The 25,334-nt window shown below is 41.5% G+C and overlaps 1 protein-coding gene and 1 non-coding gene across 2 annotated transcripts in view; one reads left to right on the top strand and one right to left on the bottom strand.

The window, feature by feature from the left end:
* Nucleotides 1–13,197, top strand: part of GK5 (glycerol kinase 5) — a 59,378-nt gene extending 46,181 nt beyond the window's left edge. Inside the window, exons 12-16 of the mRNA XM_049785381.1 lie at nucleotides 3,224–3,318; nucleotides 5,365–5,468; nucleotides 8,364–8,423; nucleotides 10,009–10,142; nucleotides 13,009–13,197. Of these exons, the coding sequence (XP_049641338.1) occupies nucleotides 3,224–3,318; nucleotides 5,365–5,468; nucleotides 8,364–8,423; nucleotides 10,009–10,142; nucleotides 13,009–13,157 (542 nt within the window). The 3' untranslated portion in view covers nucleotides 13,158–13,197. The remainder of the gene's footprint in view (nucleotides 1–3,223; nucleotides 3,319–5,364; nucleotides 5,469–8,363; nucleotides 8,424–10,008; nucleotides 10,143–13,008) is intronic.
* Nucleotides 965–1,096, bottom strand: LOC126027000 (small nucleolar RNA SNORA51). The gene has a single exon (XR_007502179.1). It is a non-coding gene; the product is annotated as a small nucleolar RNA SNORA51 (small nucleolar RNA).
* Nucleotides 13,198–25,334: the final 12,137 nt, after the last annotated feature.

Here is a 25,334-nt window from a genome sequence, read left to right as displayed (position 1 = left end):
GTTGAAGAGGATTTTCTTCCTCTCTTATCTTCTTGGCTCCTTTGCCATCAATGGATCCATATGGTCTGAGGATCTACTTATATTCCAATATGTTCCACCTTTTAACATTTTTCTACAGATCCCCATCTATTCTCTCTCTCTCTTTCTCTCTCTCTCTTTCTCTCTCTCTTTCTCTCTCTCTCTCCCCTCTTAATGTTTGTCTCTCTCTTGTTCAAGTAAGATGAAAAAAATAATCCACACCCAGAGGCCTTTCCTTCCAATCTGCCTGTAATAATGATCCTCCACCTCCCACACTTTCCCAGAAAGGGTGGTTCTTGTGGAAGAACCTTCATATTTGCATGTACTGACCCACGTTTCATGTTTCATCCTGTTCCTGAGTGTAGGCCAGGAGATGTCAGAGAAAAAAAAAACAAAAAAACAAAAAAACAGGAAACTCCTTGCCAGCTTGGTGGTACTGTGAGTTTTCCGGCTCATTCTTTTGAGTCCTCAGATGGCTTTTCTATGGATTGCACCCAGAATTCTTAGCTGTATTTCATGGCAGGGACAGAGCAGTCTGTGCATCGCAAAAGCTCATCAGTGAGCTCATTCGAATCAAGGACTAATTTAGAGAAATTCTTTCAGCCAGGCTGGAACAGCCAGTGAGGAATGTGAACAAACCATCTTTCGTTTGTTTTATTTGTCTCTTACCAACAGCTTCCCCCCAAACCAGCCCTCTTGGCTGTTTTGTACATCTTGATTTGAAATGTCATCATTTATTTTAAAGTCTAGATATCAAAACCGAAGTTATTTATGATATTCATTTTTGAAGTCTTAGAAATGTGTTGGTGTGGTAGCTCATCATTTGAACCAAATGAATGTGACAGTTCTGATCATTGTCCTTTGGAGTAAAATGAATAGTTAATAGTGAATAATAGATATCTTAAGGTTCTTTTTGTTTTTTGTTTTGTTTTGTTTTGTTTTGTGTTTTTGTCCTCCCATTCACAATACAGACCAGGCAAAGGGCCTGGTTTGAGGTGTATATGGGGAGCATTTACTGTACCTCCTCTTCTATACAGTCAGTGTAAAGAACACAGCCTGTGGTAAGCATTGGGAGGCCTTATCTTTTCTTTATATATGTGTATATATATATATATATATATATATATAAAACCCTTCACCAGTACAGCATTCCCATCACCAATATCGTGTCCTTGAGTTTTAATATTGAGTTCCTTAAATGTGTCTTGAGCTAGTCCTTTTCATTATAAAAATGGGAAAATATTACTAAAACAAAAACAATTTCAGGCTCCCCGAAGCCAGCTTTATTAATTTGAACCAATTCCTGTGTTTTGTTTTGTTTTTCACGTGATCAGTGCTGTCCTACATGCTTATTCAGAAGTTACTTCACATGCAAGTATTTCCAAATGGCCCACAATAAGAATTGCAACTCATGGACTGGCAAGATAGCATGATGGTGTGTGTACAAGCAGCCCTACTGGAATGACTCCTGAACACAGAGTGGGAATATCCCCCAGATTTCACCTTGTTTGTCCTCAAAACAAAAAAGATTCAGCTGAAGGGCTGGAGAGAGAATGTGAAGGGGGTAGGATATTTGCCTTGTGCAATGCCAACCCTGGATTGATCTCCTGTACTTCTTCAGTCCTTTGAACACTGCCAGGAGTGATCCCTGAACACAGAACCAGAGTAATCCCTGAGTACTTCCAGGCATGGCTCCAAAACAATTAAATAAACAAAGTAGTTCAACTACTTTCGAAAACAATTAGGCATTATCTGCTGAAAGTCCATCCTATATAGGAAGTCCAGAGCCTGGCAGGCCCAGCATTGGAATGTAGCAAACAAGGATGTGTTCATGGGTGCCCCTCCAGAACCTGGCCCCACACCATGGAGCACCCAGGCAAGTATCAGTGGTGTAGACAGGTTTGCTGGCGAGTTCACACTCATTCCATGGAACCCTGTGGTGGGTTTAAGAAGGAATGAGCTGTAGTTGCTAATGACAAGATAAAAGTATCTCAAGTATGTAACACTGAATAAGAGAAGTTTTGTCTCTGGAGCTTGGGTGCCAACCAAGGTGTGTGCACACTAAAAATTTTACTAGCTGTACTTCAAGGATTTGTACATTTTTTCTTCAACTCTATTATATATTTCAGGAGCAAAGTATGCTAAATAAATTAGACCTGGGGCCGGGAAGGTGGTGCTAGAGGTAAGGTGTATGCCTTGCAAGCACTAGCATAGGACGGACCGAGGTTCGATCCCCCGGCGTCCCATATGGTCCCCCCAAGCCAGGGGCGATTTCTGAGCGCATAGCTAGGAGTAACCCCTGAGCGTCAAATGAGTGTGGCCCAAAAACTAACTAACTAAATAAATAAATAAATAAATAAATAAATAAATAAATAAATTAGACCTTGATTTTGAAGGCTTTTTTGGGGGGGTACCACACCCAGCAGTGCTTAGGGCTTACTTCTATCTCTAAGTTTAGAGATCAATCCTGGTGAGACACAAAGAGATCATATGTTGATTTTGCTTTTGAGGGTTATATCCATATATAAGTAGTACTCAGGGCTTCCTCCTGGCTCTGTGCTCAGGATACAGTTCTGGAGGTCCTTGGGGAACTAAAATGGATGCTGGAGATTGAGTCAGGAATAGCCTTGTACAAGGCCAAGTGTTCTACTTGCTTTGAGAAAAATCATGCTTTGACCTGGTTTGATTCCCTGAGCAAGCTGAGCAAAGGACTGATGCTGCTAAGGGACTGCTGCTAGCTCTGTGCTTAGGGGCTGCTCCCAAAGGCACTCAGCAGACTGGGTGGTGCTGGGGATGAACCAAGGCCTCCTTCAGGGGAAGTGTGTGATCCAGCCATACCCCTGGCCTAGGCCAAAATTTTCAGTTTTGTTCAAATTTTCAGTTCTTTCAATAAAATACACAGAGTTGATATTTAAACTGCCTAATATAAATTTGATGAGAAAATGAAGATCTACTATACTCATACCCAAAGATGGCTTCTGTGTCCTTCTCTGTCTTTTCTAAACTCTTAAGTCCTTCACATTCCCAGGTAGTATGAGACTGGCCTTCCCCAGCCCTCTCAAATAAGAGGCTTTTTTGCTTCATAGTCATGATCATTGTGAATGCAAGTAAAAAATACAAGCCATAAAATAAGTTCACTTTTAAAGGGGTGGTTTTTATTTGTCCTGATTTTTATTTTGTTTTTTTTTTCTTTTTTGTTTTGCAGATCTTTTTACAGATGTTGCTGAGACTGAAAAAATGGCCCAAAGTCTGAACGATTCTGAAGGTGTCTATTTTGTTCCTTCTTTCAGTGGATTGCAGGTATTTGAAGAAAAAAGAAAGACTGCCAATAGCTCAAATGGATCATCCTATTTACACCCAATATTATGTGTTCGCTATTCTTTATCTGAAAATAAGAGTACTGAACAGCATCACTCAGGAAAGGAATATTCTAGAACAGAGAAACCATACTTTGACCTGGTGTGATTGCCTGAACAAGCTGAGCAAACGCAGCCTGTTTCTGCTCAGCTCTCTTGTCTTCTTCCTCTTCCAGGTGAAAGGTCACACACTGGCCTCCCACAGCTGTTCAGCCACACACCTGGTTTCATGAGTGCTATAACAATGTCTGATACAGCCTTGTAAGGACCATGGTGCTTTTTTCCATGATCCCACAGAGATGCTCAAATTATTAATTTCATTATTAATTATTATAGGATTATTAATAGTATACATTTTATAGGATTATTAATAGGACTCAGCAATACCAATAAAGTGTTCATAGGTCTTTGCCATACATAGGTCTAATGTGGGGATATTGGAAAACTCATCTTTATATTGGAAACAAAAATAGCAAACTGATGAAGATAGCTAAACTTCATCGATAGATAGATAGATAGATAGATAGATAGATAGATAGATAGATAGATAGATAGATATTGCAATTTGATATAACCTGATAAAGAACCATTTTCCTGGCTAACTCTGCTTTACCACATGATTCCCCAAAACATGTTCAACCAGCCATTTAAATAAGTACATTTGATAACATAGCAGAATAGAAATCCCAGAAAATGGCAGTCTTAGCTACAACCCAGCATGGAGTGGATCACAGTGGCTTCCTTGGAAAAATGATGCAGGAGAGGGTCATTCCTTGATGGTCTAGGAACTGAACTTTCATCTACCACTAGAGGGGCAGGAATGTGCAGCTTCTACAATCAATTCATGAAAATAAATACATCAGACTGGAAAAAGAAAAAAAAAACAGGCTGGAGAGATAGTACAGCAGGTAGAGTACTTGCTTTGCATGCAACTGAGCCAATTTGATCCCCAACACACCATATGTCCCAGAAATGACCCTGAATACAGATCCAAGAGTAACCCCTGAGCACTGTCAAGTATGACCCAGAAACCAAAGGAAAAACAAATCACGGGGCCGGGCGGTGGCGCTCGAGGTAAGGTGCCTGCCTTACCTGCGCTAGCCTAGGAGACGGACCGCGGTTCGATCCCCCGGCGTCCCATATGGTCCCCCAAGCCAGGAGCGACTTCTGAGCGCATAGCCAGGAGTAACCCCTGAGCGTCACCGGGTGTGGCCCAAAAACCAAAAAAAAAAAAAAAAAAAAAAAAAAAAAAGAAAAACAAATCACAAGTATTACAAGGAGTAAGCATATAACAGACTCCCATTTTATCTCCAACTCTTCATAGAGTCCCCAAGCACTGCTAAGAGTAAGCCCTGAGTCCCATCAGGCATAGCTCAAAAAACTAAAAATCCTAAAAACTAAAAATCAAAATTAACAGATAATTAATAATTCTAGTGGAAAATGCCTGTTGAAAACGGAGAAACTAACAAATAGAGCTTTTAATTTTCCTCCCTTCAGGGGCCGGCGAGGTGGCGCTAGAGGTAAGGTGTCTGCCTTGCAAGTGCTAGCCAAGGATCAGGACCGAGGTTCGATCCCCCGGCGTCCCATATGGTCCCCCCAAGCCAGGGGCAATTTCTGAGCGCTTAGCCAGGAGTAACCCCTGAGCATCAAATGGGTGTGGCCTGAAAAACCAAAAAAAAAAAAAAATTTTCCTCCCTTCTAAAACTCAGGTAGTTCCTAATTTGTCATCCACAACTTCTAGAACTCTCCAGAACCATCCAGAATCCTTTTCTTGTGTGTCCTCAATCAGAAAGGTCATCTAAGGCCAGCATCTGTGCATCAACCTTAGTTCTATTAAGAAGCTGCCCTCATCTTCAACTTAGGTTGGGGTAATCACATTTTTAAACTCTGGGACTACACAGACATTCTTTGACCTAGTGAGGCTGTGTTTTCAGGCCGATGGCTACAGTCTAGGATAGTTATGATATGCTCATCTCACCTCTTGCTCTAGGCTCCCTTAAATGACCCCTGTGCCTGCGCATCTTTCATGGGGTTGAAGCCTTCTACCAATAAGTATCACCTTGTGCGAGCCATACTGGAATCCCTGGCTTTCAGGTATGGGGCCAGCCCCGCTCGTACCTCCCATCTTCTCACAGCCACCACTTACTTTTGCTCATTTCTGCTAATGTAAATTTCTTCACTGTCACCCAGCATCCTTACAGTCAGTTTAATTTATGCTATGTAATTTGTTTTTCTTCAACATTCTTTCTTTTTTTTTTTTACTATTAGTTTCAGTACCCCCTTAAAATTATTATTTTTTTTTTGGTTTTTGGGCCACACCCGGTGACGCTCAGGGGTTACTCCTGGCTATGCGCTCAGAAGTCGCTCCTGGCTTGGGGGACCATATGGGACGCCGGGGGATCAAACCGAGGTCCGTCCTAGGCTAGCGCAGGCAAGGCAGGCACCTTACCTCCAGCGCCACCGCCCGGCCCCCTAAATTATTATCTGAAAGTTAAATGACTGTTATTAGTAGAAAATTTTCTTTCTTTTTTTTTTTTTTTTGGTTTTTGTGTCACACCCAGCAGCGTTCAGGGGTTACTCCTGGCTCTATGCTCAAAAATCGCTCCTGGCAGGCATAGGATATGGGATGCCAAAATTTGAACCACGGTCCTTCTGCATGAAAGGCAAATGCCTTACCTCCATGCTATCTCTCTGGCCCAGAAAATTTTCTAATCATAAAATATTTTAAATTTTACAGGCTGAGAATGTGGATCAGTTGTAGAACACTTACTTTGCATGTGTGAGGCCCTGGGTTCAATCCCTAACACAGTAAAAATATAATAATAAAAATAATAATAATAAAAAATTTTTCAGAGAAAGAAATAAAAACCCTAAGTTTTATACTTTGGACTTTGAAAGATTTTATTTCCTTATTAATGAGAAAAGAGTCCTATTAATAATGTTGGTTCGGGCCGGAGAGATAGCATAGAGGTAAGGCGTTTGCCTTTCATGCAGAAGGACGGTGGTTCAAATCCCGGCATCCCATATGGTCTCCTGAGCCTGCCAGGAGTGATTTCTGAGCGGAGAGCCAGGAGTAACCCCTGAGCGCTGCCAGGTGTGACACAAAAACAATAACAATAATGATAATAATGTTGGTTCACACAAAGATTCAATCAGAATTTTGCAATATTTCCCAGTGGCCTTGTATGAGGGGACAAGAGTTAAAATTAAGAATATGAGAGCCGGGCCCAGAGAGATAGCACAGCGGCGTTTGCCTTGCAAGCAGCCGATCCAGGACCAAAGGTGGTTGGTTCGAATCCCGGTGTCCCATATGGTCCCCCGTGCCTGCCAGGAGCTATTTCTGAGCAGACAGCCAGGAATAACCCCTGAGCACCGCCGGGTGTGACCCAAAAACTAAAAAAAAAAAAAAAAAAAAAATATGAGAGCCAAAAAAGAATATGAGAGCTGGCCTAGGACGCATTCTGTTTGGGGCCGAAGAGATAGCACAGCCATAAGGCGTTTGCTTTAGATGCAGAAGGACCGTGGTTCGAATCCCAGCATCCCATATGGTCTCCCAAGCCTGCCAGGAGCGATTTCTGAGCATAGGGCCAGGTGTGACCCAAAAACAAAAAAACAAAACAAAACAAAAAAAGAATATAAGGACTCGGGCTGGAACAATAGCATAGCAGGTAGAGCATTTGCCTTGCATGTAGCCAACCTGCGTTTGATCTCCAGCATCCCATATGGTCCCCTGAGCCTTCTAGGAGTCATTCCTGAGAACAGAGCCAGGAACAACCCTTGAGCACTGCCACAGCATGTGGCCCAAAAATATAACAAACAAAAAATTTTTGAGATTATATAGGGATCATTTATATAATTGATACATTCATTTAGATATTACTTATGGCACCTCATCATAACATCTATTAATTGAGACTCCCTTTAACATTTTATCTGTAGAAAGAGTGATAGGTCAGACCTGGTTCTAAAATGATACTTTGCATTATAAAAGGGAGGTTCTCGGGCCCGGAGAGATAGCACAGTGACGTTTGCCTTGCAAGCAGCTGATCCAGGACCAAAGGTGGTTGGTTCGAATCCTGGTGTCCCATATGGTCCCCTGTGCCTGCCAGGAGCTATTTCTGAGCAGACAGCCAGGAGTAACCCCTGAGCATGGCCGGGTGTGGCCCAAAAACAAAAACAAAAAAAAAAAAAAAAAAGAAAAGAAAAGGAAAGAAAAAGGGAGGTACTCACTTTAGATTCTGTCACCAACTTTCAGTTGTAATTTTTTGTTTGTTTGTTTGTTTTTATCACACTTGTGACACTCAGGGTTTACACCTGGCTATGCTCTCAGAAATTGCTCCTGGCTTGGGGGACCATATGGGACGCCTGGGGATCAAACCGTGGTCTGTCCTAGGTTAGCCAAGTGCAAGGCAAACAAACACCTTATCGCTTGCGCCACTGCTCCAGCCCCGACTTGTACATTTTTTAATATTCTTTTCCGCATGTTTTTATGAATAATGAATAAAACCCAACCATTTTCATTTCTTAGATTGTAAAAAATATAATTATTGGGGACCACAGCAATAGTACAGCAGTTAGGGTCTTTGCCTTGCACATAACTAACAGGGTTTGGATCCCGAGCATCCTGTATAATGAACTGGGGCTGCCAGGAGCAATTTCTGAGTGCTGAAGCCAGCAGTAACCCCTGAGCACCACTAGGTGTGGCTCCAAACCACAACCAAAATAGAATTATGATGAAACAGTTTGCCCTTCAAGCCTATTCTCTCCCTTGAACGCAGATTTCACTTGCTTGTCTCTCCATTTCTTTGCCTGCTCATTTCCATTCCGGAGAAGCTGGTTTCTGTCTTGAACAATACTTCTCTCTTTCTTTCCCCTCATATCTTTCTAAATAAATTTCAATAAAATACAAGATTTTTCTTTTTGGCTTCACAAGAAAAATATGTTTTTCTTCTAAATCATTGTCCTGTTTGTTGTTTTTTTTTAATCTAGAAACAAACAGTTGTACGAGGTCATGCAGAAAGAGATCCAAATTCCTGTGACAAAAATTCGGTATGTCCCCTCTCTGAGACATTTGGATAGGAATTAAAACATAGTTTTTATTTGGATTGGAATTAAGACATTGTTTTCATCCTTGCTATTAGTCATAATTTCAGGATGAACTTAATGTCAAGTTTCTTGGCCACAGAATTGTTGCATGGATTGAGACATTGGCCTTCCACACAGCTGACCACTTTTTGTCCCTGCCACTGCATCGTGTCTTGAGCACCACCTGGAGCAAGCCCCAAGCACCGAGCTAGAAATAGACCCCCAGTATCACTGGTGTGGCCCAAGCCTCCCTCCCCACCCTCACCCCCAAGTTCTTGGTTTTAGAAATTTAGGAAAGGAAAGTTAAGAGAAGTTCTCCCAAGCTCATATGAAACTTGGGAGAATCTGCACCCCCATCATGAAACTTTACAATCTCTTTTGAGTGGGTGGCCATCCTTTTGGCATGGAATCATCTAGTATTTCTCTTCTACTGTCCAAATTAGTTTTCATATCAGCATTTATTTACTTGGCCTGCTTGGAACCTTTTTTCCAGAATAAAGGCTAAAGTTCTAGCAGCAGATGGCAGGAGTGAGATGTTTCAAGGTTGCTGAGTCAGGGCCTCTCAGTTGCCTATGTTTTCTTGTGTGTTTTTGCCACACCTGGTGCTGTTCATGGCCTAGTCCTGGTTCTGTGCTCAGGAATCACTTTTGGAGATGCTCCAGAAACGCTGTGCGATGCAGGGGCTTGAACTGGGTTTGGCTACATGTAAGGCAAGAGCCTTAGCCCCTGGATTATCTCTCTGACCCTTGTCAGGCCTTCATTTTAGGACAATTCTGAGCAGTTGGAGCCAGGGCTACAGCACAATTGGTAGAGTATGTGCCAGCAGTGCAAAGCACTGAGTGTGATTCCTGGCACTACATAGTCCTACCATCCTATACACACACACACACACACACACACACACACACACCTCAGCACCATTAGAGGTGCCTCTGACTGCTCCCAACCCAATTCTACTGGCTTCATGAATTAAGCTTCTACTGAGATGGCCCTGGACTCCAGAGCACTACCAGGTCTGACTGCTGCTTTAAAAAAAAAAAAAAAAACTGGGGCCAGGCGGTGGCGCTGGAGGTAAGGTGCCTGCCTTGCCTGCGCTAGCCTAGGACGGACCGCGGTTCGATCCCCCGGCGTCCCATATGGTCCCCCAAGCCAGGAGCGACTTCTGAGCGCATAGCCAGGAGTAACCCCTGAGCGTCAAATGGGTGTGGCCCAAAAACCAAAAAAAAAAAAAAAAATGAAAAAAAAAAAAAAACTTTGGAAAGAAAAGAAATGGGAGTTGAAGCAATAGTAGAGTGGGTAGGGCACTTGCCTTGCATGTGGCTGACTCAGGTTCAATCCCCAGCATCCCATATGGCCCCCAAGCATTGCTAGGAGTGAATCCTCAGTGCAGAACCATGAGTAACCCATGAGCATCTCTGAGTGTACCCCCAAAAACCTAAATAAATAACAGCAAAGTTCTGAAACCATTAAGCCCCTTTGAATAAGCAGTCCGTAATAGAAATTATGCTTTTGTGACATGATTTCTCTCATGGCTTCCTTCTCCCCACAGGGCAGATGGGGGTGTCTGTAAGAACAATTTTATCATGCAGATGACCTCTGACCTCCTCAATGAGACCATTGACAGGCCTGCACATGTGGACATGTCATGCCTCGGTGCTGCAAGCCTGGCCGGCCTGGCTGTGGGTATGTACAGATTTCATGAGCATAAGCGTATCCTGCCCAGCATCTCAGCTGGGTACCTCCCAAACTACCTGCAAAAATCCACAGAGCATGTCAAGAAGGCCAGGTAGTTCTCAGTGGATGGCACAGGCCACTGCTCATAGAGTATCTCTCTATCTTTATAATTTCTTGTATATTTTAACTTTAGGAGGCTTTCTTTCTGCACCATTTAATACCACTGTGACTCATTAGAAGTCCACCAAGGAAAATCTCCAGTGCTCGAGAAATTTCTGCAACTCCAATAAATTAAGCTGATAATCACAAAACATAAGCATCTTATTACTGTTTATGAAATCAGCCAAAATTTTCAGACTTTTCACTATATAATAATTGAGGCCATGCCAGAGTGATATAGTACAACACATAGTAGACCCAGATTTAATCCCTGTTATCCCATATGGTCTCTGGAGCCTTCTTGAAGTGATTTGAGTGCAGAGCCAGGAGTAAGTCTGAGCACCATTGAGTATGATTCAAATACAAACAAATAAACAAACAAAAAATTGAGACCTTGAGACCACAGCCAGATTGTGGTCTCAAACCACAAATAAGCAAAAAATAATTATGGCCGGAAAGAGAGTACAGTGGTCAGCACCACTGGGTGTGGCCCACACCACACACTCCTATCTCCTCCAAAAGAATAAATATGTCAGATTCTTTTCAACATTTAAATGTAGTGAATCACAAACACGTGCAGACTATTTTCATGTTCTACAGGGGTTTGCTTTACTATATCATACTGAATTGCCAGCTTTTACAGTGCAGAGAACTATAATAAGTATCTTGCCCTCTCTTGAAAAAAAAAAAGAGAAGAAAAACCTTAAATTTTCTGGTTGGATTATTCTCTATCTATCTATCTATCTATCTATCTATCTATCATCTATCTATCTACATATATATATATATATATACATACATATATAGTCTCTCAAATTCATCCAGCCACTCAGTTGATTCTATCCATGTTGAATACATTTTTTTCTTTTTTTGGTTTTTGGGTCATACCTGGCATTGCTCAGGGGTTACTCCTGGCTCTGGGCTCAGAAATCGCCCCTGGCAGGCACGGGGGATCATATGGGAAGCCGGAATTCGAACTACCATCCTTCTGGATGTCAGGCAAATGCCCTATATCCATGCTATCTCTTCGGCTCCACATTTTTTTTTAAATACATTTGCCTTAAATCATCAACAATACTTTCTAATATAAGAACTTTAAGAGCACATTTATTTTCACAGATGAATTTATTTCAGGGAGACTTTTATTAATAAAAATTGTTTAATCTCCTTAAAGCATTCCTAAATTACTATGTTTAAGTATAGATGTCTTCATAACTAAAATGCTGACTTTGTTAAATTAAAGACTGTGAACTAACTGAAAATCATAGGGAAAAAAGGTACTTGTGTGTCAGTTTTATTGGCAAAAGAACTTGAAGACTTGTTAATACTTGAGTCTAGGAGAAAGGTGCCAAGTTCCTTACTAAGACATCATCACTGTCTCGGGCCACTTATGGGCTTAGTGAAAACATGCCTGTTCTCTGCTTTTTATTACAAATCTTGAGTATAGGAAACTAGAGAAATAGTTCAGTGGGTATACACATCCAACTCAGGTTCGACCCCCAGCATCCCATATAGTTTCCCATGCATCACCAGGAGTAATTCCTAAGCACAAAGCCAGAAGTAATCCCCTAAGCATTGCCAGGTATGGCTCATAACAAAAACGAAACACACACCAAAAAAAAAACAAACCATAAAAAACAAAAACATTGTTGGGACCAGAGTGGCAGCACAACCATAGGGTGTTTACCTTGCGGTTGGCCCAGGAGAGATCTGGGTTCGATTCTCAGCTTCCCATATGGCCCATTGAGCCAGGTGAGATTTCTGAGTGCAAATCCAGGACTAACCCCTGAGCATCACAAAGTGTGGCCCAAAAACAAAAATAAATAAATAAATAATACTAAAACATTAAAGAGTCCAGAGCTCAGCATAAGTCTGAATCACAATATTATCTTGCAGTTGCATTTTAGTCACATTGATGAATTTCAGTGATTTGGGAAAGAAGTTATTGATTTTAAACTTCTAGTTTTAGGGGCCAGAGAGAAAGCACAGCACTGAGGCATTTGCCTTGCATGTGGCCAACTTGGGAGGAACCTGATTCGATTCCCGACATCCCATATGGTCCCCCATCCTGCCAGGGTTGATTTCTGATTGTAGAGCCAGGAGTAACCCCTGAGCACTGCTGTGTGTGGCCCAAAAACCAATCAATTAATAAATAAAGTTTAAAAAATAAACTTCTAATTTTATATGTAGACCAGGGATTGTCTCTGAACTCAAGATATATATATATATATATGCCCTATTTTATGAGTATGTAATTAGAAAATATACTATGTCTTGTTTGTGTGTTTAAATCTTGAACGGCTAATCATGAAAATGAATGAATAGAAGGTAATATTGATGAAGGTAAAAATAATGCCACCAGGTCTGGAGCAATAGTAAAGCAGGTAGAGTGCTTGCCTTGCACACAGTCATCTCTGAATTCAGTCCCCATCATCCCATATGGTCTCAAGCCCTCTTGGAGTGATTCCTCAGTGTAGAGCCAGGAGTAACCCCTGAGCTCTTCAAGGTGTGGTCCAAAAACAAAGCCCAAAATATGATGCCATAATAGTTAGAAAGCCAGGAAATTTTGATACCCAGCCTGTCAGTTCTTCAGATAAGGAATCTTAAGTCTAAAAAAATATTTCAGACTATTTTCAACCATTATTGTCTGCTTATGTGCCAGCTCACCTGGACTCATTATTTACTTGCATATTTGGTGACCATTTTCCCTTCATAGGCTTCTGGCGTGACAAGGAGGAACTAAAGAAACTGAGACAGAGTGAAATGGTTTTCAAGCCACAGAAGAAATGGCAGCACTATGAGATGAGTATGGAAAACTGGGTGAAGGCGGTGAAACGCTCTATGAATTGGTATAACAAGACTTAGTGCTCAGCAGAATGGTGGGAACCCAATGTCCCATTGATGGAATGCATCAGAGATGGCATAGCTCAGGGATAACCAATATGATGATGACAGAGAACTGATGGTTTACCATGAGCTTTGCAAACCTGAAAGAAAAAGCATTGCTTTGCGGGGAAAATGAAACAAAGCACACATCAAGATTTTAAAAAACGGAATCTTGGCAGGTTTCTAAAAGAAAGAATACCTCACTCAAACTTCTTACTTTTTCAGAAAATTCCAAATAATGTGAGTCATTTCCAGCCATTTTGGCAGCTCATGGGTACTTTTTTACTGGGACTATCTTGTCTAAGAACATGATCGTTTACTGCCTCTATCATACCCAACCAAGCATCAGCCATGTGTTGTTCCAATATGAATGAAGTCCCTTTTATTGTTCATTTTAAGTGCATCATTCAAAATACAGCAGCCAAACATGAAAGAGCCACGGAGAAAATGTGGAAGTTGAGAACATTTTTCTCTTTAAAGCCATAGCAGTTTAATATGTGTCCAAATATGAGCTTGATGCACTCACTCAGCTTAGTCCACCTGTTGGTTATGTCTTTCCTGCCTGGGCTTGAAGACACTCACTTCATCTTTCCTTATTTAGAGGAAATCTAAACAGCATCTAGAGAGCATCCTCAACGTGTTGAGAAACATGGAAAAAACCATTTTAGCAATACTGGAAAAGGACATTGTTTCACAAGAAGCAAGAAAGCACAGTCTTTTCCTTCACGAATTATATTGCTTTCTCTTTTCTGATAAAGACAAGTCAGCCATGAAGTCTCACCATTTGGTTTGCTTGGGTGCTGAGATGCTTACAGAAAGGTCTTCCTTGCTTTAATGAAGTGCCTTATTGATAGGTCAGCAGGTCTGACTTTCTTGGTGATCTGAGCCTTCATTGAGGTGATTTTCTCATCCAGATATCTTTCTGGTGTTCAGCCATTCTTCTAGTCTCTGTCACATATTGACAGAGGGGGCGGGAGCTGATTTCCACAAATGCTTTCTTCCCATTTCTGAGCCAGAGATCCACAGTGAGAGACAAATCACACTGCTCCAAAAATCCATTTAAATAAACCTAAGTATCTTTTTTAATTAATATTCTTTAAAATATTTTTATCTATTTTGGGGGGACAACCTTTCAAGCAGTGCTCAGGGGCTTTGAGGGGGTTTCCTACCAATTCTCAGCCAACCAGTCTATTGGTTCAATGCAAGGATACAAGGATGCAATGTGGGATATTCAGGACACCCTGGAAGTGCTGTGTTTCTCCAAATACATACCTGACAATGTTCTGATGACCATGTGGTACTGGGAATTGAAACTGGGTCATCCTCTACTAGTCAGACATTCTAATTGTTGTGTTATCTCTCAGACCTTAGGGTTTTTTATTATGTTGGAAACATAATAGCAAATAATTCATGTCACTAACTTGAAGATTTGGAAATCATTTTTGTTTGTTCAGTAAATCTGTTTTGTTTTCTGAACTCAGTCAGATGCATTATTTATTATAAGATTATAAGATCATTTCTTATTCTATTTTCCATTCTATTTCATACAATCTTTTTGCAAAACTAAGTTTGCCAGTTACATGGTTTTCTGTCAAAGTGACGTGAGACAGAGCTCAATTGATTTTCTCCTTCCTAGTGATTCTACTTCTCAGTGCATATGACTGTCTTGCAAAAATTTCTTTTATTTCTTTTTTATTTGGGTACTCTACATTGGAATACTTTGGAAACAGCGTTTGTTAATTCATATCCCTTCCTCATTATTCTTCATTGGGCAGCCACAAAATTAAGACTAAACCTTGGTTTGGTAAAGTTAAGAAATTAACTCCTCAAAATCAGTGGCCAATATTTTTCTTCTGTCTATAAGTTAATTTTTTTAGATCATTTTGGAGACAAACCTCCAGGGCTGTCCCCAATGGTGCTGAGTCTCAGACTACTTGAGCCATATCTTTAGTCCTAGAAATTATCTTTTATTTGTGTGTGATTGTTTTTAGTGACAGATTTGAGTAAGTCTTTTGTAATATTTGACCAAAATTAGAAGAATGTGACCACATTCACTTCTAGAGATAGTTATTGATAATCTAAATCAATAGAGCAAACTAGTTGAGCCTTTTCTCAAGTTTATTTCTCCCTTGTATGCTGACTCTTCCCACCCACCCCTACCCTAGTCTTTGTGCCAAAACCCCTTAGGTTAGGACTTACTCTTTTTTTTTTTTTTTTTTTTTTTGGTTTTTGGGTCACACCCGGCGTTGCTCAGGGGTTACTCCTGGCTGTCTGCTCAGAAATAGCTCCTGGCAGGCACGGGGAACCATATGGGACACCGGGATTCGAGCCAACCACCTTAGGTTCTGGATGGGCTTCTTGTAAGGCAAATACCACTGTGCTATCTCTCCGGGTCCAGGTCTTACTCTTGACCCTGTTTTTAAGGATCTCTCCTGGTGGGAATTGGGGCTGTAATCAATGCTAGGAATTGAATTTGGGTCAATCTCAAACAAGGCAAGCACCCTCCCCACTGTACTATCTCACTGATCCTTCTGCTGACATTCGAAGCTTTAAAAATCTATAATATTAGTATTTCTCATTATGGCTTAATTTCTCATTGTGGGTCAATAGGGTATTTTTTGACAATATCTAACATGCAGGATTCTTGTAGATTCCTTCATTGATCAATGCTAATTGCCTTTCTACTCTTCTTATTGATTTTTAAAAATTTTTATACCTTCAAAACATAAATAAATATTGTGTGCCCAGCTATGACATGGTTTCTTAACCTCAGCATTATTCACTTTTGGAACAGATACTTTTTTGTTATGCTGTGCAGGTGTGGTATTTAGTAACTTCCCAGCTAATTATGAAAAAAATATCAACAGTTGTGATGGTCAAAAATGTCTCCTGGGGGGGGCCCGGAGAGATAGCACAGCGGCGTTTGCCTTGCAAGCAGCCGATTCAGGACCAAAGGTGGTTGGTTTGAATCCCGGTGTCCCATATGGTCCCCTGTGCCTGCCAGGAGCTATTTCTGAGCAGACAGCCAGGAGTAACCCCTGAGCACTGCCGGGTGTGGCCCAAAAACCAAAAAAAAAAAAAAAATGTCTCCTGGGGGAACAAGGATATATGTGAGCAATAGAACACTTGCCTCGCATGTATGAAAGGTTTGATATATATATATATATATATATATATATATATATATAGAGAGAGAGAGAGAGAGAGAGAGAGAGAGAGAGAGAAATAAACATTGCCAAATGTCTCCTATTTGTCCTTAGAGCCCTGGAAGAGAGAGGGTGAGCATATGCTTTGTATGCAGGAGACCCTAGTTCCCTCGCTGCTCCCTAAGAACTGAGCTACTCTTGGAGTAGCTCCAGAGTATGACCAGCTTTAGCCTCAAAACAAAACAGCAAAAAAACTATGCTCAGTTAAAATCACTAATACAGAACAGTAAAAAATAAAAAAAAGCAGACTCTGTGAATATGTAATGTCTATCATCAAAAGTTATATAAAAAGTTATCACTCTTTATCTTAGGAAATGGTTGTTATTCCAAATGGGATAGTATCTTTTTTTTTTTTTTTTTTTTTTGGTTTTTGGGCCACACCTGGTGGCGCTCAGGGGTTACTCCTGGCTATGTGCTCAGAAATCTCTCCTGGCTTGGGGAACCATATGGGATGCAGGGGGAGATCTAACAGTCCTAGGTTAGAGCCTGCAAGGCAAATGTCCTACCGCTTGCGCCACCTCTTTGGCCCCTGGGTTTGTATCTTAAAATCATTTCACTTAGTTAATAGAATTTTGTGGGGGGGGGGGTGTTTACACCCAGAAGCACTCAGAAGTTACTCCTGGCTTTATGCTCAGAAACCACTCCTAGCAGGCTCAGGGGACCATATGGGATGCCGGGATTTGAACCACCGTCCTTCTTCATGCAAAGTGAATGCCCTATCTCCATACTATCTCTCCTGCCCAGTTAATAGAGTTTTAAAAAGAGATTCTTGTTGTTATTGTTTTCTGCTTCTAAATTCCCCATGCCCCCTCATCTTCTCATCTTGAGTGGTGATATAAGATAGACTCAGCAGTCTTTGATTTGGTCAGTCTTTCTGCTTCTTTTTCATCTGGGAACAAAAAAGAGGCTCAGTTTTTTTTTTTTTTTTTTTTTTTTGATGAATGCCTTGCAGACCAACCAGATGTTCCTGGAAAGCAAAACCCCTGTCTGCCTAGGGCTTAACTCTATTCTTTTTTGTTGGTGGGGTTAAGTTCAAGATCAAGTTTAAAAGTGTGATTTTCGTTGTTGAAAGGGCAGCTTAGATTTCTGACAAGTGAAATCTGTTTTGGTGGATGAAGAACCTGTTGTTTTCAGTGCCAGGATCCCTCGTGTGCTTTACTGATGGGTTCTCCCTTTGCTGACCCACTTGCAGGCAGCTCTGTGTAGCCATACATAGTCCAAAATGCTTTCTAATATGTGAGTTAAGCCTCTCTCCACAGGTTTAGGGATTGGACTGAAGATGGTAAACAGATAGGATTTGAAGAAAGTCAACCTCTGTCTGCTGCTATGGGGAAGAACGTCGGAAGGCCCCACTGTTAGATCAAGAGCAGTCTTTATGATAACTGAGGATTTGGTGAGAAAGACGTTATTCTTAGAGGAGAGAACAAACTGGAACCTTGGGTTCTTAGATGATTCTTGAATCATCCCAGTTGTAGACCAGAAGGCTGATGAGTCTACAGTCTTCACTGGTTTCTGATGTTTTTTGGAGAAAGTGCAGTCATGTTTCTCAGCTAGAATTAATAGCCTACAGTACAACCTGAATCATATTCTTAACTGCCTAATGCCAGGCTTCTAGTTACTTGTCAAAACAGGTCACCCTAGGCTAAAAAGTTGGCTCTGAGGACTGACGTACATGCCTTGTATTTGGGAAACCCCACCTTCCCTTCAGTTCCAACATCACTGTGAACCCCAGTACCTCCAGGCAGAAGAGCAATGGATTTATAGGGTCAAGCACTAATCCTCCAATCCTGCACAGCTAGAACAAGCCCTGTGACCTACAGAAGCTCTGGACAATGCTGGGAGCCCCCCAATAATAAAGTGGGTAACTTCCAAAGAAAGCATTGTGACAGGTGATGCAGAGTTGCATTGGCATTTTGAAGTTAGAATGTCTCCTAGCCATAAAAACCCTGGCACTAACTGTTACCAGTCATGACTTCTTGTCACCCCATGTCCCGAGAAATGACCTGAAGAAAAGAGACAATAGTAGCAGAAACCTATAGAATCAAGTATTTTTGAGGTTCTCTATTTCCACTCCCAGCCTTTCCAGTATACACACATCATAAATTTGGTTTATTAGCATAAAAACGGCTCCATCTATGCAAATGTGTGATTTAGAACAGAAGTGAGATAAGATGATGCGTTCCAGGAAACTGCTGGGCTAGTGATTAGCATGGCAGAACTTGTCACTGTACGGCCTGCCCTACCACGGGATTCCTTCTCCAAAGTTCTATCCAGCCTTTGCTGTTGCCCCAGTTTCTCAAGGAACTCCTGGGATAACATGTGTGGCTTTCATTTACTTTCCCCAGATCTTCATCATGATGCTGGACATCTTTTCAAACACTTTATGCACCATTCGTTTATCCTCTTCACTGAAGTGTTTTTTTATGTCCTCTGCCTTTTGGTTGATTGAGCTGTTTGCTAAATGAACCCTGTCTTTAAATTAACCATATTTTTATAGAAATCTTGGGGCTGGAGAGATAGCACAGCGATGTTTGCCTTGCAAGCAGCTGATCCAGGACCTACGGTGGTTGGTTCGAATCCCAGTGCCCCATATGGTTCCCCGTGCCTGCCAGGAGCTATTTCTGAGCAGATAGCCAGGGTAACCCCTGAGCACAGCTGGGTGTGACCCAAAAACCCAAAAAAAAGAAAAAAAAAAGAAAAGAAATCTTTCTTCCTTTCTTTTCTTTCTTGCTTTGTTTCTTTTTCTCTCTTTTGTCATTTTTTAAAAATCAGCCTAGTGAATATTGTGTAATATCAAAAAAACCTCAAAGGCCTCTACTTAAAATGTTAAGTGGCCATCCATATATATAGTTTGTACTGAGTTATGTGTGTGTTTCTAATTTTTTAATTTAAAATATGTGATTTGTATTACTATTTCAAAATGATTTTGTGCAATATTACTCTAAAAATCAACTGCCTGTTGTTAGACAACAACTGTAGATTCCAGTTCATAGACATCCATAAATTCATCATTTTACTCCTTTGATCTCATTTACTGATTTCATAGTTTTATCGAATAGTCATTGAGAACTGCATAAGCTATTTATTATTAAAGATCTATAAATATTTTTCATGTATGTATAAATGTTCCCCTTATACTCTTTTGTCTACTGTAACTTTTGGGTGTTTTCAACTTTACCTGGAAATTATTTAATAATGCTTTCTGGGTTTGTTTTTGTACATTGAATCACAGAAATAAGCATATATTAACTACTACAATGATTTGAGGTGATTTGAGTTTACTCTGATCAGAAAAGAGATTACATGTAACTAAACCTTTTAAAATCCTGTTCAAGCTGATTTGTCTCTAGTCTGTATTCTTACACAGTGGAAATTACTGGAATAAGTTCATTATTTATGGCAAAGATGATGATGGAACTCGTCAAAAATATACTTTGTCTTCAAATACTTAGATTTTAAATAACTGAAAGGAAATTATTTAAAATAATGATGGGACATTAGCAGCCTAGGACTGCTGAAAAAAATCCTTCTGAAATTTATTGGTTGAAATTGTTTGGGGAAACTACAATGCGAGAGTAATTGGTTGATTTAGACATATTATGCATTAAAGTCATTTTTATTTAAATGTTTCTCTGTCCATTGCTTCAGTTTTACATGCATATTTAGTGACATCTTTATCAAAAGAGCTTCTACCAAACTGCCTGGAATCTGGAATGTCCTGTTTCCCCCAGTGCAGGGGTTCCTTCTGCAAAAGGATAATAAATATTGAGTTAGGAGGAGAAAAGGGGGTCCGGAGAGATAGCACAGTGGTGTTTGCCTTGCAAGCAGCCAATCCAGAACCAAAGGTGGTTGGTTCGAATCCCGGTGTCCCATATGGTCCCCGTGCCTGCCAGGAGCTATTTCTGAGCAGACAGCCAGGAGTAACCCCTGAGCACCGTCGGGTGTGGCCCAAAAACAAAAACAAAAACAAAAACAAAAAAAGGAGGAGAAAAGAGGGGGAGTTATTTAGCTGAAGGTAGTTATTAGTCTGATAAAATAGATAAAAAAGGAGAAATGTTAGAGACTTTTAAAGTTCATCACACTATAGCAATATTTCTAAAGAATTTGAAATCCTAGGAAAAAATTAATTAGAACATAATAATCATAGGTTTTTTTCCTTGGCTATTTGGAAAAAGGAACAACACTTAAACAATGGAAACGGTAAGAAAAATACATCAGATTTAATAAATACCTCTTTTCCACCACCACCACTGCCACCATGTGGTTAAAAATATTTGCCAGCCAGCCTTGGAAATTCCCATGGACTCTAGCAGCACTGAGGGTTATCTCTTTGTGTCTATCAGCCTCATCACCAAACTTTTAAGAACTGAAAAGACCAGCTGAAGGTGGTTCAATCCCTGGCACCCCATATGGGCTCCTGAGCCTTACCAGGAGTGAACCCTGAGTGCAAAGCCAGGAATAAGCCCAAATATTTGCTTTTCTGCCTTGCACCTCCCAGTAGAACAGCAGAAACTGAACCCCAGTAGGTTTGTGTCTAGCTGAGGGGTTGCAACTTTGAGAAAATAAGGCTCTTGTTGAGATAATCTTGTTGCAAAATAAACTGTCCCATGCTTGCTTCAGATTATTTTAATATACCAGACTGAAAATAACTCTCTTTGTAGAATAACAGCCCTGGATGGGGCTGGATGGTGATGGGATGGCAGCCCTGGATGGAGGAGCCTTTCTCTGCTGGCCCAGGCCATGCGTCTGCAACTCTCTCCAGCCAGCCGGTCTGCAGGTTGAGGATAGCGGTGGGGAGAAAACTCACAGGCAGGTTTTAGGAGACATCAGCTTTATTCAAGGCCCTAGCCAACACATGTGTGGCCTATCATAACCTTTCAAGCCATCTCCATTATTGGCCCTGACATCTTAACAGGTTTCAACCATCTCCTCTCCTGCTCCTTCCTCGCTCACTCTCTCCCAATCTCCCCATCCATCCATCTCCCTCCTGCCCCTGAGGATAAACCTTTTACTACTACTACCAAAGACCCCTCCCAGAAATGGGCATGTCTAACTAGTAGGTAAGGACACACAGGAAGAATAGGAGATGGGGTAACACCTCCTCTCCTCTGGAGGTTGAAATTGACACAGAGGATTCAATGTCTCTGTCTTTAAGACCAACAGAAATGAGAAAGTCACATAGAATTGTCTCCTAAGGATAGAGCCATTATCTTTTTTCAGTTCTGGAGATACACCCAGTTGTGCTCAGGGATTACTCCTGGCTCTTTGCTCTGGGTTCACTTCTGGTGGGGCTCAGGAGGTCATATGTAATGCCAAGGATTGAACCAGGGTCAGCCGTGTGCAAGGTAATTAGCTCTCCAGCTTCATTATGGAAGCTTATTATGGCTGATTATGGGCTTTCTGCATGTATACCTGTATTAGAATAATTCAATTATTGTTTGTTTTGGGTTTGGTTTTGTTTGGTTTGGTTTTTGGGTCACACCCGGCAGCGCTCAGAGGTTACTCCTGGCTCTGTGCTCAGAAATCGCTCCTGGCAGGCTCAGGGGACCATATGGAATGCTGGGATTTAACCACCAACATTCTGCATGCAAGGCAAATGCCTTACCTCCATGCTACTTCTCTGGCCCCAATTAAATTATTGTTAACTTTAAATATATGTAATTCCATTATAAGTCCATTTTACCTTAATACAAGGAGAAAAACGAGTTTTGCCAGTGAAATAGGATTTGGAGACCTATTTTTGCTTTGTTTTGTTTTCAGAAAAGCAGGCCTTGTTCCAGATTCACTAAATTAGAATCTGAGTAAGGTTCCCCCCAATTTTGTGTTCTTATCTTAATTTTGAGTTGATTTTAAACTTGAAGAAAGGTGTTGAAATTGTTCTCAAGTATTCTCCCAATTTAATGATCATATTACATATGATATACATACATCGTACAATTATTAAAACCAGGAAATTTACATGGAAATTTACATTCACTCACATGCAGATCGTTTTTGAATTTTGTTCCTTTTCCAACCAAATACTTTCTCTTCCAAGATTCAGTCCAGGATGAATGCATCGCATTTCCAGGTCTCCCGAGCAAGTCATCCTGTGTGACAGATTTTCAGTCTTACACTTATTTTTCATCCCCACTCCCACCCCCAACTCCCTTCCCTAGTCGTTGCAGTAATGGGGTCGCCCACACGCTTGGCTGTGGTCCTAGGGCCTGTGGCTATGCTGCTGTCGCAGCTTGCACTGCTGCTGGTTCCCATGCTGGTCTACTTCCTTGCGGTGCTCTGGAGAGGTTGCTGCAGCGACATGGGTGCCCACCAGGGGCCGCACTTCCTGGCCATGTGGCTCGCTTGTGTGGCTGCAGAAATCACTAAAGAGGTGGCCTAAAAACCAAGCAGCAAGTTTGCCTGCCCAAACAGCAGCACTATTGGGGTGTGCATAGCAAAGGAGTGAAGCCCTAGGGGTAGAACTCAGGCCTGCTCCTCTGGCCAGGCAGGCACCCTAAGCAACTAAGCTAACTGCCTACTCCAGCAGCCCCACAAGGCCCTTCCTGATACTACTCAAAACTGACAATTATAGACGGTCGTTATACCTGGGCTGCCCTGGTCTTGCTATGTAGAGTTAAAGTTATGAATTTTAGTTAGAAACCTGCAGAAGTGAAGTGCCCCCTCTTATTCTAAAATCACGAGAATAGGTGTGGTGGATAATGTCCAGCTTTGTCAATAATTAAGGTGCTATCTACCCGATTTTCCATGCCTGGATTATTCATGTTCCTTAGATAGTTAATAACACTCGAGCTGGAGAGAGTGCAGGAATCAAGGCCCTTGTCTGGGGCCAGAGCGATGGCACAGTGGGTAGGGTGTTTTGCCTTGCATGTGGCCAACCTGGATTGGATCTCCAGCATCCTATATGGTCCCCTGAGCCCACCAGGAGTTATTTCTGAACACAGAGCCAGGAGTAACCCCTGAGCACAGTTGGGTGTAGCCCCCAAACAAACAAACAAAGCCCTTGTCTCACATGATCCCAGGCATGCAAATGGTTTCTCAAGCACCAGAAAGGGTCACTCCTGAGCACCACTCAGTCTGTGTAGGATTCTGATGTGTGCCCCCTTGACTCTAGTGTCTCTGACACTGTGAGTCCCCTGTGGCCTCCAACACTGAGATCTCAGTCGTAAAACCTTGGAATGACTTCTCCAGTTTCATCCCAGTGCCTCCTCTACCTTGAATCATTTTTATTTTTCAAAAGGACTATCTGCTTATAAGAACTTGCCTTATCCAGGTGATAGCTCAGTAGGCTGGAGTGCATGCTTTGCATTAGCCCCGAGTTTGATTCCTGTCACTGCATGATCCCCTCAGCACCATGAAGCAACACCACGAAGCCACAGCAAAAGACTTTGTCTCAGAATAGGTATGGGAAATGAGAACAGGCAAAATCTGTATATGATGGGCTGTGAACATTTGAACTCTCCCCCCATACATAGTAAGACCCTCTGAAAACCTTCAGTGCAAAGGAGGTGTGTATGAGAAAATTAATGATAGTAGACTAGAAAGGGGAAAAAAATGAGACATCTCAACTGTGCATTAAGAGACAATATTGTGTACCTTGTGTTAGTTTTGCATTGTTGAAAAGGAGTGAGCTCCATTTTCTGTGCAGGAAAGTGACTGTAAAAGTCACTGAGTAGAGAAATAATTTCTGGTGAGTAATAAAACTAGACACCAGACATAGAGGTACAAAAAACACGCAAAACTAAGCAGGAGTCCATGCGTGGCTCAGGGGCAGAACAGCTGTCTCAGAGGTGTGCTCTGGCCCCTAAGGGCCACACTCACTAATGGTAAAAGCTTCTAGCTCCATGCTCAGGGATCACTCCTGTTGGTGCTTGGGGGACATTGGTAGTACCAGGGACACAATTGCTGTTGTTGCAAGATCAGTGCCTTAACTTTGTACTGTCTCTCTAGCTAGAGATGCTTCCATCTAAATTTAATTTGTATTTTTCTTGTATTTAAAATATTTTTATTATAACTCTATGATGTACCAAGTCGTTCATACTGCAATTGTTTTAGGCATTGCATGTTTCAATACCAATCCCACCATCAGTATGACCTCTGCTTCACTAATGTCCCCAGTTTCCCACCTACCATCCCAGCCTGCTTCCTTTAGCAGGCTCAAAAAATATGACTTCGGGGACAGAGAGATAGCATGGAGGTAAGGCGTTTGCCTTGCATGCAGAAGGACAGTGTTTCAAATCCCGGCATCCCATAAGGTCCCCCGAGCCTGCCCGGAGCGATTTCTAAGCATAAAGCCAGGAGTAACCCCTGAGCGCTGCCGGGTGTGACTCCCCCACCAAAAAAATTAATGACTTCATGTTGTTTGTTAGAACACAAAGGCAAATGGAATTACCAAAACTTAGATCAATACAGCAGCTATTGTCTGAGATTTAACAGCAGTGAATTGGTGCTATTTGAGCCTTCTCTATTATTTTTCTCACTCATTAAACTCGGAGGTCTTCTATGCAACTTTCCCATAAGATTTGCTGTGATCCAACTTGGCTGATGGTACTATGAAGTTGGAAGTCATGTACCACTTATGTGGTCATGTGGTCAAGAACTATGGAGCTGAAATGACTTGGTGTCTTGGTAACTTGATGAGGTTCAACTGTGGAATTGGACTATTCCTATATTGAAGGATATCCAGTGTGACTAAAGGCTGCTTTCCTTTCAGGCAGAAAGGAGAATCTGCCTATCTCCATATTAAGAAGGCCCCAGAGTTGTCAACCTAGGCTGGCCTACCCGGGAAGATTTAGATTCATCATATTATTTTTTGAGATTAGTTTGTAATCTTTCTCATAATCCCCTCTCTACAGAACTCTGTACTGGCATAGAGATACTTTATTCATGCTTCTTTCAACTCTCAACTGTGACACCTATCAATGCAAACATCCTGCAAAGCACAGAGAAGATG

This window comes from Suncus etruscus, chromosome 13 (genome assembly GCF_024139225.1).
Source record: "Suncus etruscus isolate mSunEtr1 chromosome 13, mSunEtr1.pri.cur, whole genome shotgun sequence".
Taxonomy (NCBI): Eukaryota; Metazoa; Chordata; class Mammalia; order Eulipotyphla; family Soricidae; genus Suncus; species Suncus etruscus.
This window is presented reverse-complemented; position numbering and strand designations above follow the sequence as displayed.